The sequence below is a fragment of the Takifugu flavidus genome, chromosome 18 (genome assembly GCF_003711565.1).
Source record: "Takifugu flavidus isolate HTHZ2018 chromosome 18, ASM371156v2, whole genome shotgun sequence".
NCBI classification, from domain to species: Eukaryota; Metazoa; Chordata; class Actinopteri; order Tetraodontiformes; family Tetraodontidae; genus Takifugu; species Takifugu flavidus.
Genome location: NC_079537.1, coordinates 9,480,296 through 9,498,870, shown reverse-complemented (window position 1 = coordinate 9,498,870; position 18,575 = coordinate 9,480,296). Strand labels below are relative to the sequence as shown.

Here is an 18,575-nt window from a genome sequence, read left to right as displayed (position 1 = left end):
AAAACAAATTAAGAAATTAAATTATAGTCATTTTTCTAGATGAGGGGGATACAAATGTCCTTTTTAAGGTGCCTACCGAGTACGGTTGCTAGGTTACCGCTGTAGCTTCTCCTAAATCCAAGTGTGCGGCGTCAACAATGCTGCCTTCAGGTTTCAAGAGGAAAATCGGAAATCTTGGTTATCTCCCTGGTGAGTCCGCTGTTTCTTCCTTCTGCTCCGGCTCACAACACAACACAACTAAGTGAACTTTGTATGCTCACCTGTGGCTTTAAAAACATTTTTGCGGGCTCTTTAGAATTGTGAGAACCGTGTAACTATAGAAGTCAATATTGATCGCAGCATCCTGGTTTCCATTTATTCAGAGAAATGTCAGAGATGTTCTACAGTTGTACAGTGAAAGAACATTTGCTGTACTTTATATCTCCTGTAGGAAAAGATTTGGAAGGAAACTGCAGATTTCGAAAGCATTTATTGCACTTGCGCACCATTTAAGTAACACACACGATTCATGTAACAATGCACACTTTGTATGACTCATACCTATAAACCACATTTGGAGAATAATCATTTTTCATGTTTACTCTTATCTACAGTCCCATGGAGAAGAACAAGAGTGTGTTTACAGCTTTTTATTGGAGATAATTACACGCATCCCTAAATTGGTTCCTGTGAAGACTGAAAGTGAGGGCGGTTTACCTGTTAACGGGTGATCAGAATAGCATTTAGCAATTAAGATGAGAGCATATAGAAGGCACCGTCCCCGTTGGTACCTCGTCTGCCATCTCTGACAGGTGTTTAGCAGCTTTGGAAGGCTGCGCCGTCAACGTCCCTCAGGTCCTGACCCGTTAAGCGTGTTGGGCTGGAGCATGTAATGTTGTTGTATATGGTGATGGTGGTGTCTGGCTCTTCGCCCTCTGCGTGGGTCTCGACTTGCCGCGGCACCACCGACGGATTTCTCGCGCTGTAATTTCTGAGTGGGAGGGCCCCGCAGTCGCATCTCCATCTGTTCCCAGAGAGCAGGAGTTTTTCCAAACCCTCTGCAAACTCCGGGGCGATGCTCGTCAGCTCGTTGGCTCTGAGGTCCAGGTAACGCAGCCTCGGGAGCAGAAGCTTGGTGCCGTTCTGCAGAAACTGTCTGCAGTCGTTGTTGGACAGCAGCAAGTACTCCAAGTTCTTCAGGCCTGGGAACATTTGGCCTGTGAGAACCTCCAGCTTGTTGAAACTGAGGTCCAGTTCCAGTAGGCCCACCAGGTCCACAAAGCTCTGGCGTTCCACCACAGAGATGTTGTTGTGCTGCAGGAAAAGCCTCCTCAGACTAGAGAGTCCGCTGAAAGCTTGAGTGGTGACCCTGGTGAGGCAGCCCCGGCCCAGGTGAAGGCTGTGCAGCTTCGACAGACCTTTGAACACCTGGTCCGGCAGCTTGTGGAAGCAGCTTCCTGACAGGTTGATGACAGCCACGTGAGAAAGGCCCATGAAACTCCCCACCTTTGCTTCCTGGATGCGGTTGTGCTCCAGCTCTAAGACCTCCAGACGGCCGAGCTCCTCGAACACCTTCTCCCCCAACACCCTGATCCTGTTGTGGCTCAGTCGCAGCTCCTCTAGGTACTGCAGGTCACGGAAGGTCCTGGGCTTAATTCCAGCGATGGAGTTGTTGGAAAGCCGCAGAACGTGCAGAAGGTACAGGCCCATGAAGGTGTCCTCGTGCAGGGAGCTCAGCCTGTTGTTGGTGAGGTCCAGCCATCTTAGGGACTTCATACCCACGAAGGCTCTGGGCACCACGGTCACGATCTGGTTCTGGGCCAGGTAGAGCTTCTGCAGCTTAGTCAGTTTAACAAACACGTTGGCCTTGATGACCTTCAGCTGATTCCCGCTCAGATCCAACTCCTTCAGCTCTACCAGATGTTGGAAAAGCTGCGGCTGCAGGTAGGCGAGTCTGTTCCCCGCGAGGATGAGCTCCCTGAGACCCTGCAGGTCATGGAAGACCGTCTCGGGCAGAACCGCGATGGAGTTCCTCCCCAGGTTGAGAAGCCACATGTGCGAAAGTCCCGCAAACAGCCTGTCGTCAATCCGGCTCAGCTGGTTGTTATGGAGACTAAGCGAAGCCAGGTTGGGTGTGTTCTGAAAGATCGCAGCTGGCATCACCCGGATGCGGTTTCGCTCAAGGTGGATGTGGGCCAAGGACCTGAGACCTTTGAGGGCCTGAGGGTCCAGTGTCACTAACTGGCCGCTCTGCAGATTCAAAAACTCCAGATGCACGAGGCCGGTGAAAGAGGCGGCGGCAGCGATGCCAGCAGGTTGACGTCCAGCCACAGGGAATGCGTGGCGGGCGGGAGGTCCGGCGGAACCTGCGTGAGGTTCTGAGCGCTGCAGTACACGTGCAGGTCCAGGCTGTAGTCGTCGTGCTGGCAGGTGCATCCCTTGGCACACGCAACAGGCGCCTCGGTCGCAACGGCGTCGGGGTCTAGCAACGCCACGGATGTTCCCAGGACCCCCAGCACCAACAGGACGGTGGTCCTCATCACAGCTGTCGGCACAAAGGAGGAGAAGTGTTTCTGGAGGCGGCGCGTTGGTAAATATCACACCTTCGGTTTTTAACACAAATAAAGAGCTTACCTGAATCGAGAGCGGTCCGGATTGAAGCTATCCAGGCTGTGAAATGCTGAATTGTGCAATTGTTTGTATGTGGTTTGGAGGCGCCCCCCAGCTCCCCCCCCCCCTGCAGGTCAGGTGTACAGATTATTTACTTTAACCCGTTTGTGTCCATCCGGCAGTTTTCATCCATTCTAAAGCTTGAACCCGGCCTGATAACCGCTGATCTGGATTCTGTCCCTTCCACGAGGGCGTGAAGGAGAAAGGAGAATACGTTAGCTGACCCTTGCCCCCGTGAGCTTCAACGACCCGTTTGAGAGGGATCCCTGAATCATCGCTGTGATTTCTTTAACATAATCTTACAGTCATATCAACATTATGGAGACTACAGCCAAGTGGCCTTTTACTGTTGACTCTTGTGTCACCGGCTGTGTTGGTTTTACAGTGATGTGGATTTTAACCATTATGCAGCGATAAGGAGACGGAATGAGCCCTCTCGCCCACGGCCAAGTTCATAAGGTGGTCTAATAGCGATCTTTATTTTCTCGCCACCTTTTTGTTAAGGAGACGATAACGTGGTCTGAGGCTCCACGGACCCTGTAAACCTGCTCGCGTTCACTAGTTCAAGCAGGACAGGCTCAGTTTCAGAGGACTGTTTCCTAATAATCTCAATGACTGCAATGACTAACTTTGTGTTTACTCTTTCTTGGTATCTGGGTACTTTTGGACATCCATGAACTGGTCATGCTCTGAAGGACAACCAGCCCCCGATAAGGTTGTGTGCTTGCACATTAATTTAATTGATTTGCTTCCTGCCCGGTGTTGAACACATCCTGGTTGTCCCTCGGATCTAGTCGTGCTCATGTCATGTGATGAAGGATAAATTTACATTTCATAAACATTTTAATGGGTCAATTTAAAGTTATTTCACTGCCCGTTAGAGGGCGCTGTTGGCCCAGTTGTCCCCGGGGTTCTCTTAACCTTCCAGAGCAAAGTATTTCATTCTGAACATTTCATGACTATAATTGCTGCTTTTAAACGTCCCACGTGTGTGCATGGAAGCAACACAACAGCTCTTTTGTTCCTAAAAAGGCTGAAGGTTTACCGAGGTCCAAACCTGCCACCTGGAGCGCTGAAGTGGTCGTTGCTGCCCTGATGAACTCCTCTGATTGGCTCCAGCACTGACACACAAGGTTTTTCCCTTCAAACAGTTTTGAAAATTACAGACACATGAATGAATACAAGTCAGATGAGTTGGTGGAACATGAATGTCCCAGGAAAAGCTCCTGAACTGGTCTGAACTGGTTTTGCTGTTATAGAAGTAAAACTCGACTAATCTGTTTCATAGATGACTAAAAAGGGTCCAACAATCAAATGGTTTGAATTGATGAGTTGAGATTAGGATCCGAACCGGTGCTATTTGGCCCAGCCTGCCTGGGGGAAGGGACCCTCTGGATGGGGACAATGTTGCACCCTGCTGTTGCTCTCATCTGCTGCACATGACGTGGTTCCTAGTGGTCCGTACAACCAAAGCAGACAGCCAGAACAATATTCCATCTGCATTATTGCCCCCCCCCCCCCCCCCCCCCCCCCGCACACATCTTGAGATTTGTTTTTCTCTTGTCTCATTTCTGAGCAGAACAGATGCCCCTTCTAAACGTTGAATTTGAATATAAATCACATTAACTTGATTTCATGCTCGCTCGACACTGCCCCCATCTGGCAGACGGCTGTATAATCTCCATCCCCTCTGTTTTCATCAGCCACAAACAGGCTTGTTCCGCCACCTTTCACCCCTGTAGGTGCTGTGTCTCAGCTTATCTGTGTGAACCCAGATGCCCCCTCCTGTGTGTGACAGCCCAAGACCCTCGACACACACTGCATTTTCTATTAATAACAGCGGCCTCGCTGTGGTCTCGCTGCTCTCTGGGATGACAGAGGATCCATCTCCTCTGGTAACAGATGTGATAGGGACCCAGCCGCCGTATCGTAATTGACAGTGATCGGTGTGACCCAATCAGAGCCGAGCTGCCCACGACATCACGAAGCCGCTTCGATTTTCCTGGTCGGATACGTGACCGGTGCTGCTGCCAATTCCAGCTGAATCCCCAATTTAAATATTAGATTGTTGACATTTGAGGATTTATTACAAAAGACTGTTTCCAAATGTTTGAAGAGGAAGATAAACTCTCTGTGCTCGATCCCCCCCCTCCCCCATCATGGCAGATGAACCATCTTGGCCTGTTTTTATAGTCCCCCAACATCTGGATCTCTGAGTCAGGAAGAGTGAGTAATAAGTAGAATTTTCCATGTTTGAATGCTAATTTTCCATTGATGGAGCGCAGAACGATGCTGCTCAGGTAAAGCTGCTGTTTTTAGCCCCCCCGATGCTCCCTACATCTGAATGTCATTTCGGAAGGACGAGTCGTTCATTTTCCCCAGCAGCTGTGTCCAGGGGAAAGATTGATCCAATTTTTGTGGTCGGGAAACTCATTTGGAACAGCAGGCTGGAGCAAAGTCACCACAGCACCTGTCAAAGTTGTGAGACATCGAGCCCCTCTGAACCTTCGCCACGATGGTGGCGTGTTCCAGGAGGCTCGTGCCCTCACCTGATCCTCATTCCAGTAGGAATTCAGTTCAACAACCGTTAAAATTGCCTAGTTATCATATTAACTTAGCGTTGCAGCCTATAGCTCAGCTGTCATGTTGGTTAGTTTGTCTCCTTTTGTGTCTTTATGTGTTACATTTAAAAGTAACCCAATTTCCAGCAGATCCACTCCAGATGACCTGTTTCTTTCAGTTCCCTGACAGGTCGGTATAAATGGGCAGTGTCTTCGCCTCTGCAGGAGGCGTACGGCAACGGCCAGGGACGCAGGAGGAGGAAATAATGGGGGGGTTAAATAATACATCACAATCCAAATGCAGATGGTGATTTTAGGGATGTTTTTCTCTCTTAAACTCAATCAAACTTGATGATTTTGATGAACCTGTGGCTGTTTCAGAGGTTCTGCTGGATCTACTTTACTCTAGCTCTGATATTCAAGGAGAGAAAATGAAGGCGAGATGTTCCAGCAGGTGTTTGAGGGAACATCAGCGTCCTCAGAACTGATGGTGTCATGGAGCCGTGTGCTCTTATCTCCCTTTGTAAGGAACAAATGATCCCTCCAAACTTTCCAAAAGTGAGAGGTCGCCGTGGTAATCCTGTGAGAGTCATCAGGCTCCTTCAGCCTGGAACCACCGCTGCTGCCGGGTGCAGGAGCTCCTCACTGAGCTCCTAATCTCACCCTTCAGAAGCTCTCGGAGCTTCAGCGCCTGATTGTGCCGCAGCACAATGATGGGAGATATCCGTCCTCTACATCAGAGTGAATACGGAGCGTGAGCAGCATTCCAGACCAGCATCTGCCCCCCCACCAGAGCAAACAATCCAACGTTACAGCAGATCACACCATAAAATACGGACAACTCTACTACCACCCCCCCCCCCACACACACACACACACACACTAAAAAACATTATTATCGCCATGGAGACCAGTGTTGAAGTCAACATCAGTGTATTTCAGCCCAAACTGGAGCTGAACGACAGACAGACAGACAGACAGACAGACAGACAGACAGACAGACAGACAGACACCACCTGCTCTCTGAGGACGACCCCTGAATTAACGCCTTATTTTTCCCACCGGTGCATTTGTTTGTTTGTTTGTTTGTTCCTCCCCGTGGATTTTCACGGCCAACAAATGATGCAATTCTCTCACGAAAAATTTACTATGAGACCCCTTCCCCACCCACCGCCACCACACACACACACACAGACACACACACGCGCGCCCTGGGACACCGAGGCATCTCTCCGTCTGACTGAACTGGGTTATTGTGCTGGTTCCATCTCCGGAGGGACTCACCCTCGCGGTCGGAGACATCATTTGCTAATTAACCGAAATGTCTCCTGGCGTCATTTCTTCTCTCTCTGACTAAAATGAGGCTCGTTGGAGCTGAAGTTCTGTAAACAGGTCCAGACGGCTGCTCTGAGGCCACAGGTGGCTCCTCTTCAGAGGGGGCGGAAACTCGCCCATTAAACCGCGTCAGAAAAGCTGCTGTCCCACCAAATGGACCTCCGAGAACGGCCTTTAACACCAGGAGAGGGTCTACGTCCTCGCGGGGGTCATCCCCATCCAATCCCCATAATCGTTTATTTAAATCAATACATTTTTTTTACGCGCAACCTGACAGCCAGCGCGTCCCCGGGAGCCTCCAACCAGCACAGACGCGGCAGGTGTTTGATTTTTATTGAATCTGATATTTGGTGGCATAACTTCAATCCTTGACTATTGATGATATTCACACACACATGCTGGTACTAATGGCAACGCGGCTGCGGGCGATACCGGCTCGGGAAGTACATGAAGCCTTCGGTGGGCGGAGTCCTGGGTCTGACACCCGCCACAAACCCGCCACAGCTCGCGCTTTTGAAAATGTACAAAATGGCCGCCGGATGTTATAATCCACAGCCTCAGTGAGTTATGTGCTTTAACTGATTAGGTGAATGCTGCTGAGCGTCCCCCTGTCGCCGCCGCCGCCGCCGTCCCCAGGCCTCCTCATACCGTCACCTCCGTCTTGCTGTTGGTGACGAAGTAGGGCTGCGGGGGCACGTAGCGCGTGGAGCGTACCTCCTTCTCCACGATGCAGAGTCTTTTGGGGATGCAGCTCTGTCGGAGGCCCGCCGCCTCCTGGCTCTCCCAGGGCCACGGCGCCGCCGGGCTGGTGGCGGTGGCGGCGGCGCTGTAGCACAGCGACTGAGAGCTGTGGCTCCTGTGGCTCTTATACCTGTGTCCGTTCTGCTTCAGCTGCCTGGGGGGGCTGTAGGGGTTACTGGGCTCCGGCTCCATATCCAGCGCTTCCATGGGAAGGCTCCCCTTGGTCGCCATCTCCATCACCTGCCGCCGGTTGCCGTAGAAGCCCTCGTTAGCTTTCTCTGCTAGCAAACAGATAAACATGGTGATTGCAGGCCTCTCGTTAGCACCCTGTCCTCCACATGGACCAGTGCTCATACTTCAAATCAGACTATGTCTGCCTCCAGAGTGAATGCAGGTCAAAGGTCAAATATGAGCCGCATCTCTTCTCTGCGCCCTGAATCAGTTGGGCTTTAAAAGCTCCTGATTGTCCCCTGTCCCCAGTCTCATTAGCTAAGCTTTGCTCTATTTTTATTTTCTCTAATTATCAGTTTATTCAGCTGCACCCCAGCCGATTAGCTGCCAGAGAGGCTCAGACGTTCATGCACGTTAACCGGTTTGACACCGTCAGTGCAAAACACTGGTTATTCGGTGCATTCTTGCACTTATTTTTATTGCTCAGAGAATCATCCAGAACGCAATTTCACAAATACAGATGAGACGTTTCCGTGTTTATTTTAGCGCTCGGCAGAATTTCACTGGCGTGATCTTGCAGACTGGGACTATTTTGGTACTTGTTGTGATTCTCCTCAGATGGTGTTTGAGAAACTGGCACGTAAATATATTCGTTTTGTCTTTTAGAAACGTTGAGTTCTCTGGCGAAGGAGGACAGGGGCGAGCATCTTTTTCACTGTGTGGACGCACGGGAGGTGTCCTCACCCACAGCCTTGAGCGTGGTGTACTGGCTGAGGTCCTTGACGGGCTGCTGTTGCTCGTACGGGCTGGTCAGCTGCCCCACGTCCGGATACGGCTGCGTGACCAGGGCGGACGCCATGTTGTTCATGTGGTCCATATCTGGGAGAGGAACCGCAAGTAGGTACTAAGAAATGATGAGTTAGCAGTGGTGAGTCTTATTAAGCCTCTCCTGATCTCAGATGCTAAACGTTAAGCTTTATATAAGGAAACCTGCATGCAGGGCTTCGTGCTACCATGGCGACAAAAGTCATGAGCTTAAATAGAAAAGGAGAGCGAGCGATTGTGCGACCGCCCTGGGTGGAAGTGTTGCTTTCAATCCGGGCTTTGGTTAAATGGGCTTGACGGCCTGACGTGGAGACGCGACCACTTTCCCCTCAGTGTTTCTCCTCCAGACCCAGCTGGGGAGCCGTGACGGTTCTGTTCTAATCCCACAGTAGACATCTGCTAAATTAACGGGTGCACGGCAAACAGTCTGGCCTCCCGCCTGCTGGCACCACAGAACAAGCAGATGTTCGCGGCGCCTCCTCGTTTAGACGGAGGAGATCAATACAGCTTTGTACCTATAGGAGGGGACCATTTGTGCACGATGTAGATCTCTCTCTTTTTTTTACACGTGCGCATCCGTCCAGTTTAAACCTAACTTCTAGACTTCTTCACAGAACATCCGTCAGTTTTATACTTCATAATTTAAAGTTTACGGACTTAAAACGTGTCCAGTAAAACAGATGATTAATACAGGAAATAGGCTAATAGGCTCTTATTCCCAACTGGTCAAGCTGGAAACTTTCTAACTGTTCTAATTAATCCGGAATTCCAGAAAGTATCGACGCTCCGGCATCACACGATCAGATCTGCGGCGTGCTGGCGTGCTGGTGTGGTGGCGCCGGTGCCCGCCGCTGGTACAGAGTCGCACGCTTGTGAGGTTAAAGGCTCTGCTCTTGTTTGGGGAAACAAGCAAGTTTCCACTCCAGACACCCCCCCCCCCACCCCCACCAGGAACTCATCAAAGATTTAAGGGAGTATTTTCAGAGCTATACGACCTGAAAGGAACGGGACAAGGAGAAGGTTGCTCAGACAGACAGACAGACAGACAGACAGACAGACAGACAGACAGACAGACAGACAGACAGACAGACAGACAGACAGACAGACAGACAGACAGAGGCAGGTTAAAGAGCACATCTGTCTGTGTTATCTTCCACACTGCATTTTTTTGTAGTGTCTACGTCACCATTTAGAGGCTCAATGATTAGACCTGTCTAACATCTCCGGGGGGGGGGGGTTACGGCCTCCGGAAGTCTCAGGGTCCTTTTCCCGATGCTACTGAAATGCTTTGCTTTGTGTTTCCATCTAGGCGGCTGCCTGCGGAGCGTCCAGCCCGACAGATTGTTGCTCTCTCTGAAGAAACGGGGCTCCCTCTGGAATGTGAGAACATCTGTCCAGCCGGAGAGGACGAGCAGAGGACACAAGCACGTGGTTTTGCAACAAAAACGGGACTCCTGACTTGGACGTTGCCTCCGAACCAGCCAGCAACCAAACATCTGGAAGGATCGTCCGTCCAGGCTGCCTGTCCTGATCTGACCGGAGCTTTCAGGCGGTTTTGGTCAAACCGGACGGCGAATAAACGGATTTGGAGACTCATTGGATCTGTGCCCATCAGCAGCCAGCAGGTGGGGTGTTGTTTTTATTTTACACGTGGCGCTTTTCTTAGAATATTTGAACTTTTTGAAGCATTCGCTGGCATTTGTCGCCGCGGTGCAAACCGCACGACAGCTGACTTAATCGGCGTCGGCAGCAATTACTCTTTAAAAAACGCCGTTGTCCGGGTGATGAATGTAACAGTGAAAGGCTCTCCTGCCGGTGAAAGCTTTTCTTTTATGGCCCGTCATTTGCATAATTATCCAGCTACCAGGGAGAGGTGTGTGAGTGTGTTGGGGGTTAGCACGGTGATCAGGTTAGCTTTTTTATACATCTTTGTGGGAGCGTGTCAGCGTCGGCGTTCCTGAATAAGTGCGTGGAATAATGTGAGACCCCGGCTGGCCAAGAAAGGACCGTGGGTTTGTGGGGAGTTGTGTTTTGATGGTGGCGGGCGGTACTCACGGAGACTTTTCACTGTCACTCGGGTGTGTATGTTCTCGTAGTGCTGACCGAGGCCGATGTCGTCCATGTGGTCGGAGGCAGGGTGGCGGATGACGTGTGCCAGAGCTCTGCAAGGGTGGAGAGGAGAGGCGTAACAGCGTTAGAGAGGAGAGGAGCGTCTGTCTCTTCGTTTTTGTTGATTACAAAAGTTAGCAAGAGCAGAAACAACCCTAATTCCTGTGCAAGTGTTCCATCACTTCCTTTCAAGAGCAATCAGCTCTTTATGTCTAAATCAATGATGATGATGATGATGAGTTTAGGGGACACCTGTCATCACTTTTGGAGGTGATGGTTCATAGTGTAAAGGGTAAAAAGGAAGAGCCCGGGCACGGTACCCTGAGGAATACCTGTGCCACGCAGGTGTAGAGCTCTCTTCTCAGGCGTTTTGGGGACTGAAGCTAAAAGATCTGAGACTGAACCCACAGACGCTGACATGGGTACCGAGCCCATGGCAGGCAGAGCTCTGCTGTCAATCACATTTCACAGTTGCATCTATTAAGTGCTTAAAACCCGACTGGAAACGTGTAGCTTAACAGCATGTCAGCGTAAATCTGGCCTGTCAACAAAGAACAGCTGACAGAAACCATTTACATCAGAGGCGATGTGCTGTGATTGATGGGTGGGAGAAAGACTGCTAGATCAGACTGTGTGTGTGTGTGTGTGTGTGTTTTCTGTTTCATGAGTAAATACCAGATCAAGATGTTGACCCGGTTATAGAATTATCATTTTTTAAAGTTTAAAATTCTGCAGCTCTCCACACATTCACTTGTTGCATTCGTCTTTGCGCACTCGCGCACCACACCCGCGCACGCTGGGCACGTTTTTACGGATCCACTCGGGTTAAAAATCAGAGAGAACTGTGTTGAACAGCTGAAAGAGAGTTGTGGGTCTCCTACCGTGACGTGTTTTCCCGCTGTGGCCGGTGCGTCTTCTCCAAACCCAGCTTGGTGAAGATTCCTATCAGGGCCATAATGGCCACCACTCCGCAGATCACATACACGATCATGTTGGTTTTATCCTTGGCGGCGTCCAGTGACACTTCCACTTTGGGCGGGGGTCTCCCAGTCATCAACCACGGCGGCGTGTCGTAATTCTTACAGGTGGTCTGGTCCAGCCGGGAGCTTTTGAACGCGCAGCAGAACCTGAAGCCGCACGTCCCGCAGCAGTACAGGTAGCTGCCCGTCGTGCACACGAAAGGCGGATCCCACTGGCCCATCACGTCGTAGTAACCGCGGCATTTGTCCTCTGTGCGCGGGCTCTCTGTCGGCTCTCTGTCCGCCTCGGTCGTGTCGTTAAACTCGGTCACCAACATTAATTCGTCGGCTGCTTCACCCGGCTCGCCCTCGGCATCACACACCAGAACTTTGAGCATAAAGTACCCGAGTAGCAGCTCTGCCCCCCGCATCGTTGCTTGTTTTCACCCCTTTTTACGCTCCGACAGGCTCCCTTGAATTCGGACGCATCCTCCGGACAGAGCCGCGTCCATGCGTAAACGCGCCTCGTTCCAACTGCGATGCGTAAAAGCGCAGCAGGTCTTCTTTGTCCGAGGGAAAGAAAAGGAAAACAGGCTGTGGCACTAATGTTCTGACTGTTGTTGACGCACCTGCCCGGTTCTGCTGGGGGTGTCAGAAACCTCAGAGAGAGAGAGAGAGACAGAGAGAGAGAGAGGGAGAGAGGAGGCGCATTTAGCTGTAATTACTTCCCTCTCTGCCACTTTTTAACACTGTAATGAGACAATTTCCACGTATATTCTAATGTACATACGGTAAAGTATGTATCGTATTGCGTCATGATGTTATTTTAAACATTAATTTCTGAAAAACCTCTACGTAAATCTGATTTTCTCTTCTTTTTTTGGTCACTGAGCCTCTTCAAACCACAGCTTTTGAGACATTTTTCTTCAGTTTAATGAAAATGATGTAAATTATGACTTCATCTCGCTTTTAGGGCCTCACCGTGATCCTCAGAGCTTTCAGGCATATCTAATAACATTTTTTATCAGTCCATCTCTGCCCCTCTCTGTGAGGGCCACTACCAATTTTGCTAACATTAGCACAAGTCGAGTATTATGCTATGATCCAACTGTTCTGGCCACTGAGACTCTTGGGGCGTCTTTAAAAACTCCTCACATCAGCGTTTTGTGTGATAATTGGGTTTATTTAGATTCCTTTTGCGCACAGCAACATTCCAATAATCCGAGTTTGTCTGAAACGTAATAACATTATTATTAGACGCTTATGCAACGTGTCAAACAGGCATCCTCGGTGATCAGGTACAAACACGGCGACCTGACAGCCTCACGTCGGAGAAAAGCTCGCCCGCTGTTTATTTTTAGAGGATCCGTTTTATCTAAAATTATGATTAACGAACAGAGGCTCGTTAGCGGCCGCCTGAGGAATCTCAGCCTTTTCTTTCTTTGATGCTGAATCATTTTATGAGGCTGCTTTTATTTACAACTGACTGTCAGGAGAGTTTTGGGAGCATCTTTAAAGAAACTAGAAATAGTTTGCACGCTCCCTAAGGAGGCTGGAAAGTTTGATTTGATTGTTTTTAAAAAAAAAAAATAAAAAAAAAATTCCTGAGGTCTGACTGACTTCAGACGGTTGGGTTTAAACATCCCATCGTTGCCAAGTCCAACTGACGCGCTGTGGCGTCGTTGTTTTTTTGGACGTTCGGCTTCTCTTTGGGTTGCTGGTGCTTTCACATTTGTTGTTCTGCAACATCCGGCTTCAGGTGGAAGCAGCTGGGCTTCATTACTTCTTCACATTAGGAGCTTCCGGGGGTTTCTAACAAGCAGCTTTCTTTCCCCTTTGTCCATTTTCTGCTGCTTCCCGTGAAAACGCGGAGCCCCAGATAACCCGCAATTAGAAAGCGACTCCGTCTCAGTAATGGGGCTGTGGCGTTAGCATTAGCCTCCGGTGTCACCCAGCTGCCTCAGTCCGCTCATTGCAAATGCCGTCAAAAGCCGCGTAGTTCTGCATATTCATACACGTGCGTGTGCTCCTTTTTTCCTTTTCGGAACCAACAATCAGCTGCGTGAACAGGTTTGATTGTCGCATCGGCGCCTGTCGATGGTGACCAAGGACGCGCAGCGGCCCCTTCACTGTCCCGGGACCAGCAAAAACCCCTCTGTGTCTGCATCGCCATCCTGTATCTCGTCGAAAGAAGTTCGAGGAAAACACTCCGTGACAATGATGCGGCGCGTGAACGTGCAGCAGACACTCGCGCACAGACGCGCCTTTGTCTGGTGATCCAGTGTCGCGGCCTCAGCTCGCAGCTGGTACCGCCGGATCAAAGTCACACACGCTGGAAGGAGTGTGCGGGTGTGTGTGGGTGTGCGTGTGTGTGTGTGTTGAGATTACACACTTTCAACTGCGGTTTCATTTCATCTGCGTGTGTGTGTGTGTGTGCGTGTGTTGAGATTACACACTTTCAACTGCGGTTTCATTTCATCTGCTGAGAGGAACACACGCACACACAAAGGTGACAGTAAGGAAACACTCTCGCGCGCGTGCGTGCGTGCGTGTGTGAGTGAGAGACGAGCTGGCACGTTTTGGAAAAACTGATTCTCTCAGACTGGTTTTCCAAATGTCCAACTTGATTCCTTCGCCTCTAAACTCCACGACGAGAAAACGCTCAGCCCCGAAGATGCACGTGTGCGCGTGTGTAGATGATATATTTAACAGTCTTACCGTTCACACACACACGCGCACGCACACACTGAGTTATTTAATCCAGCTGTAGGTTTGCGCGCGTTAATCATTTAATCCCGAGATCCGCGTGATCGGCTCCATTAATGTGGGATGACAGTGAAGTTTAGATCGGAGCGACACACTTTTGCACGACTATAGATAGCTCGAGAACAATCGGCCTAAAAGCGGCGGCGCGTGCAACGTCTCAGACGCCTTTAAGCCATTTGTAGTCAAAGTGGGGCAGCGAGCGGCGTCCGTCCGTCCGTCTGTCTGTCCGCCCGTCTGTCTGTCTGTCTGTCTGTCATTTTCGCTCCTCGCGCGCGTTCGTACTCGAGAGGCAGAGGAGTGCGGAGAGGCGTCGTCATGGCAACGGGGGAAAGCTGCCAGGATGACCGTCGGAGACCTGACGCTACTCTCTGTGAGCCGCACATGCACGTCGACATGCACACACGTCCCCGTCGCCGCTGTCAAAGCGTCCTAATTCTTAAATCACCCCCCCCCCCCCCCCCCCCGGGTTTTTTGGCACATTTTAAATCTAATCTGCAGCTGGATTAGGCCGCAGTTCTGAGTCTTCCACCATCAGATCAAAGCGGAGTGAGATCAGATGAGCCGATGCGAGAGGAAATGTCAATTTTTGCTCGGATGATTCACATTCTTTTCTGGGAGGAGGGAAAGGGGGGGGGGGGGGGTAATGATGCAGATGAGTTTGTCTCTGTGATCTCTCAGAAAATCGGACCCCTGCAGCCGAAAATAGCCCGGGTCCGAGCCCAGGAAGGTCCAAAGCGTTTGCACCGATGGCAGCTGATGGCCTCGGTTTCCGCCTCGTTTGGTCAGGTCCCTTTAAGAAAACAGGAGCTAATCACAAGTGGCTGATTTCCTCTAAAAATAACAGTGAGAAGGAGCTGCAGAAAAGCCGTCCGATTTCACACACCGGGAGAATCACAGCAAATGCTTCTAATTAAATATACATACGACCCGCTTCATTAAATGGAAATTAAATTAAAACATACCTTTGATCTTAAAGGGCTTTGCAGCAGATGCTGATTGTTCGGACTGACCCGCCCTGGTTTGTTCAAATTAGCCGCCGCTGCATTAAAAGGGAGGAATTGTGAACTTTTCCCATCTCCTCAGCACTTTCCCGCCCTCCTCACCTCTGACCTCTGAGGCAGCCGGGCCTGACTGCAGCCCGCCGAGGATGCTGCTTCCCCCAGTCCGTCTGCAGGCCTCTCTGGCCGCCTGCCCGGCCCTCATTATGGAGGAGCGAGGGTTCACTTCTTCTAACCCGGTGAGCTTCAGGCATAATGAGCATTCCGGCCTCTGGGAGGGACGCTGGTCTGACGGTGCAGATCTCACTCCTCGCGCTCGCTTTTACTGGTATTTTAAACACTTAGTGAAAACACAAGCAGCCAGAAACCGAAACCAAACCCTCAGTCAGGTGCGGGTTCATCATGCGTGTCGTCTTTTCTTGTTAATGCACTGAAACGCGTGGCTGTTTTCAAGATCCAAAGTCACATTTACGCACTGAAAAGGCCAGAAACGCAGAGCAGATGAACGTCGGCGGTTTTCCTCCGGAGATCTCGTCCATTTGGTGGCTATTTTCGGATGTCATTGACTGTTCACCTTGCCTTTGTGAAACGTTCTTGGCCGGAGGCGATGCATTATGTGCGAGAGACCCAGATACCCTGGGTCTGGGATGGGGTGGTGGTGGTGGTGGGGGGGGGGGCTCTAATGCTTTTGCTGCTTCGCTACATTAGATGCTTGGAGGGGAGAAACTGCTTAGCTGCCTCTGCAGAGATATCCAGAACTGGCTCGTATCCTAGAAACTTATGACTCGATAACAGCAACAAAGTTGAAATGTCCGCCTGTTCTTCCCGAGACGAGCACGCTGGCCATGTTTACGCTGCTGTGGCTCGTTGGTTTACCTTCAGCTCTCACTGAAAAGGTGCTGCTGATTGAAACAAATCAAAACAGAGGGCTGGTGTAGCGTTGCTAAAGAGATGATTAATAATTCAGAGGAAAATAAAGATTTTTATATTTATAGCCGCACAACAGGGTGGGACAACTGGCGCCCTCTAGTGGCCAACATGAATAACGACGTCTGCCCGAGCTCTGCGCGACATCCCTTTTGAATGCTTGTATTTGAAAACACATTTTGTTCTTTAAATGCACGAGTAAGACAAGATTCTACTGATGGACTAAGGCCCTCAGATGACCTTGGTGTCGTGGACACCTCGGAAGTGAAGGGGACCTGAGTGAGGGCTCCAGCTCAGCAGTGTAACGTGAAACACTGCTGTTCGATCAGGCCTATTTTCAGCACACACTCTTCCCTGGAGCTGATCTGCCTTTCACACACACACACCCACGGCCATGCTGAATCCTCCCGGGGGCGTTGCTGCCTCTGATCAGGCCTCCGGAGGGGGGGGTCGGAGGGCCAAACTGTCTTTCCTCCATTACGGGGAGGACTGGACTTGATGATGCAGCTGCTCCTGATCACAACACGCTTCAGGAGACTGTTGTGACAGCATGATGAAGCGGCTCCATTTGTTGAGGCTGCGTCTCTCTTCCTGACAGATCGTCCTTGTGTTTCTTGTCAGGAGCAGCCAGGATGGACGACGGCTGCCGCCTTTGTCTCCCCCACAGTCGTGTGTCTCACTTCAGCTGTCCCTCCGCTCCGCTTCAGAGCTCCGCTGCAGCCATTTGGTGCCGAGGAATCCTTTATTTCCTCCAGAATGAAACAAGAGGCCACACGTCTGAAAAGGAATCCTTCGAACAAGCCTGATAAACACCAGAGCTGCTGTGCAGAGACATCTCTATTTTTAACAGATGTAAATGGAAGACAAATTACACGCTGTCGTATTTATCTGACATTTACAGTCAGAGTCGGATGCGGCTCGCTGTGACTCATGGGTAATCTGTCGGCATCGCTCACTTCAGTTCGGTTTACCATCAGAGGTTAAAATAACAGATTTGTGTCCAACGTGATTTGCAATGAATAACTTTCACATTTAAAGTTCTTCCCCCATCAAATGTGTCTTTTATATCCGTCTGGGCCCTGGTGGCTGCAGACCTAATTTAGTTCTGATAAAGTTCTGCGGGATCGTGATGGATCCAGCATTCGCCTCCGGGGATAATATTATCACACTTTCAGATATTACAGAGCTTCTATATTTAATCAGAGGGGATGCGAGGAAATGTAGCAGAGAAGCAAACGCCTGTACTCTTTCATTTCACTAGATGGGGGTGTAATCTGTACGATGGAATTTTCCAGGCACCGTCAGGATTTCTGGACCGTTTTAAGGACTTTAGAGATCTCCCAAGAGTTTAGAGATTTAACATATAGTTTGTTTCAGTTCACATTTAAAGCATGAAATTTTCTGGTCACGGCTGTAAATCCTCACAATAAAGTCCTTTAAATGTGGGGAAACCACTAAAAACATTGGTGGACAGCGCCCCCGTCTGGCCGAGGCCTGCAACAGGTCTGGATCCTACTCCCCTGCAGGTGAGTAAACGTGATGGTTTGTGACATTTTAAACGTGAATGTGTTTCAGCGTGAGTTTCAGCGGTGGTGGGGCGCTGAAACACAACTCATTCTTCATGTTAGAACCCAATAAAAGGGGACGTGAAACTCATCCAGCCTCCCAACATTATTCCGACTGCTCGGTGGAAAGTTTAGGGGGTGTTCAGGGGGCCCAAAGCCACAGCGAAGGGGGTAATCAGAGGGGCTCTCTATAATTTTGCCTGCTAAATTCAGTTAGGAAGCCAATCAGAGGTCCTCATGTGTACTCAGTCTAAAAAACCTCCAGGTTGTTTGGACCTTTGACTGATTGGCCCAGTTCCCCCGGAACGCCTGTTGTTTTCCTGCCGGGATTAGAACCATGTCTTCTCCCAGGAACCCTTGGCCTTCGTGGCCCGTGATGCACATGTCATGTGGGTGTGGGATCCACAGTTTACCGCTTCGGGCCCGAGTAAATACTGCAGCCATTCCAAGCGTGACTGCAAAGGCTGGAGGAAGGAAATCGTCTGTAATCGGGGCAACTGGTTTCCCAGAGGGAAGCTGGGAAGTAAAGCGGGATGAGAGTGGACGAATGAAGGAAGCAGACTTGACAAAGAAAGTAGAGGGTGGGGGCGGCGGCGGGGGGGTGCCGGCCACGTGAAACATTATCCATTTGAGAGGGACTCGGGCCCGTGCGGAGCGCTTCGTGTCAATTATTTTCCGCCCAGGCGTGGAAAAGCTGCGCGGGGCCAAAGGCGTCAGGAGCCGTTTGAATTAATAACTGTTATTTTATTATTATTTCTTTTGCTCTTTACAGATGCTGAAACCAGGTGCTGGGGGAGGAATCTTTCCTCCGGAGTCAGCACAACCGCCAGGGTCACAGCGCCCGCCGAGGGAGGGAATCTCCTGTGAAAACAAACGGGGCAGGTTTGGGGGCTCGGGTGGGGGGTGGGGGGGGGGCTTCAGGGTCCGTCATCTTTCCGGAGAGCAACACCGGTGTCCTGCAGGAACGCC

General features: G+C 50.4%; 2 protein-coding genes and 1 long non-coding RNA gene across 6 annotated transcripts; 1 reads left to right on the top strand and 2 right to left on the bottom strand.

Moving 5' to 3' along the window:
* Positions 1–450: 450 nt before the first annotated feature.
* On the bottom strand, positions 451–2,524 carry igfals (insulin-like growth factor binding protein, acid labile subunit). The gene is given in 2 exon segments (XM_057014230.1): positions 451–2,279; positions 2,282–2,524. Coding segments are annotated over 2 exon segments (1,722 nt in total). The 5' UTR covers positions 2,520–2,524; the 3' UTR covers positions 451–795.
* A 1,150-nt stretch (positions 2,525–3,674) lies between these two features.
* Positions 3,675–17,697, top strand: LOC130514600 (uncharacterized). Its single transcript, XR_008947024.1, has 3 exons — positions 3,675–3,782; positions 8,124–9,907; positions 16,663–17,697. It is a non-coding gene; the product is annotated as an uncharacterized LOC130514600 (long non-coding RNA).
* Positions 6,862–12,039, bottom strand: shisa9b (shisa family member 9b). 4 transcript variants are annotated; one of them, XM_057014233.1, is made up of 4 exons: positions 11,273–12,037; positions 10,338–10,444; positions 8,202–8,336; positions 6,862–7,564 (listed from the first exon to the last, which is right to left on the bottom strand). In XM_057014233.1, exons 1-4 carry the CDS (start codon positions 11,779–11,781, stop codon positions 7,188–7,190), a joined length of 1,128 nt encoding a protein of 375 aa, XP_056870213.1. In that variant the 5' UTR covers positions 11,782–12,037; the 3' UTR covers positions 6,862–7,187. The 4 variants fall into 4 exon arrangements, with proteins under 4 accessions (XP_056870213.1, XP_056870212.1, XP_056870214.1 ...); XM_057014232.1 differs by having other exon boundaries at positions 6,862–7,567; positions 11,273–12,036; XM_057014234.1 differs by lacking the exon at positions 8,202–8,336 and having other exon boundaries at positions 6,862–7,567; positions 11,273–12,039.
* Positions 17,698–18,575: the final 878 nt, after the last annotated feature.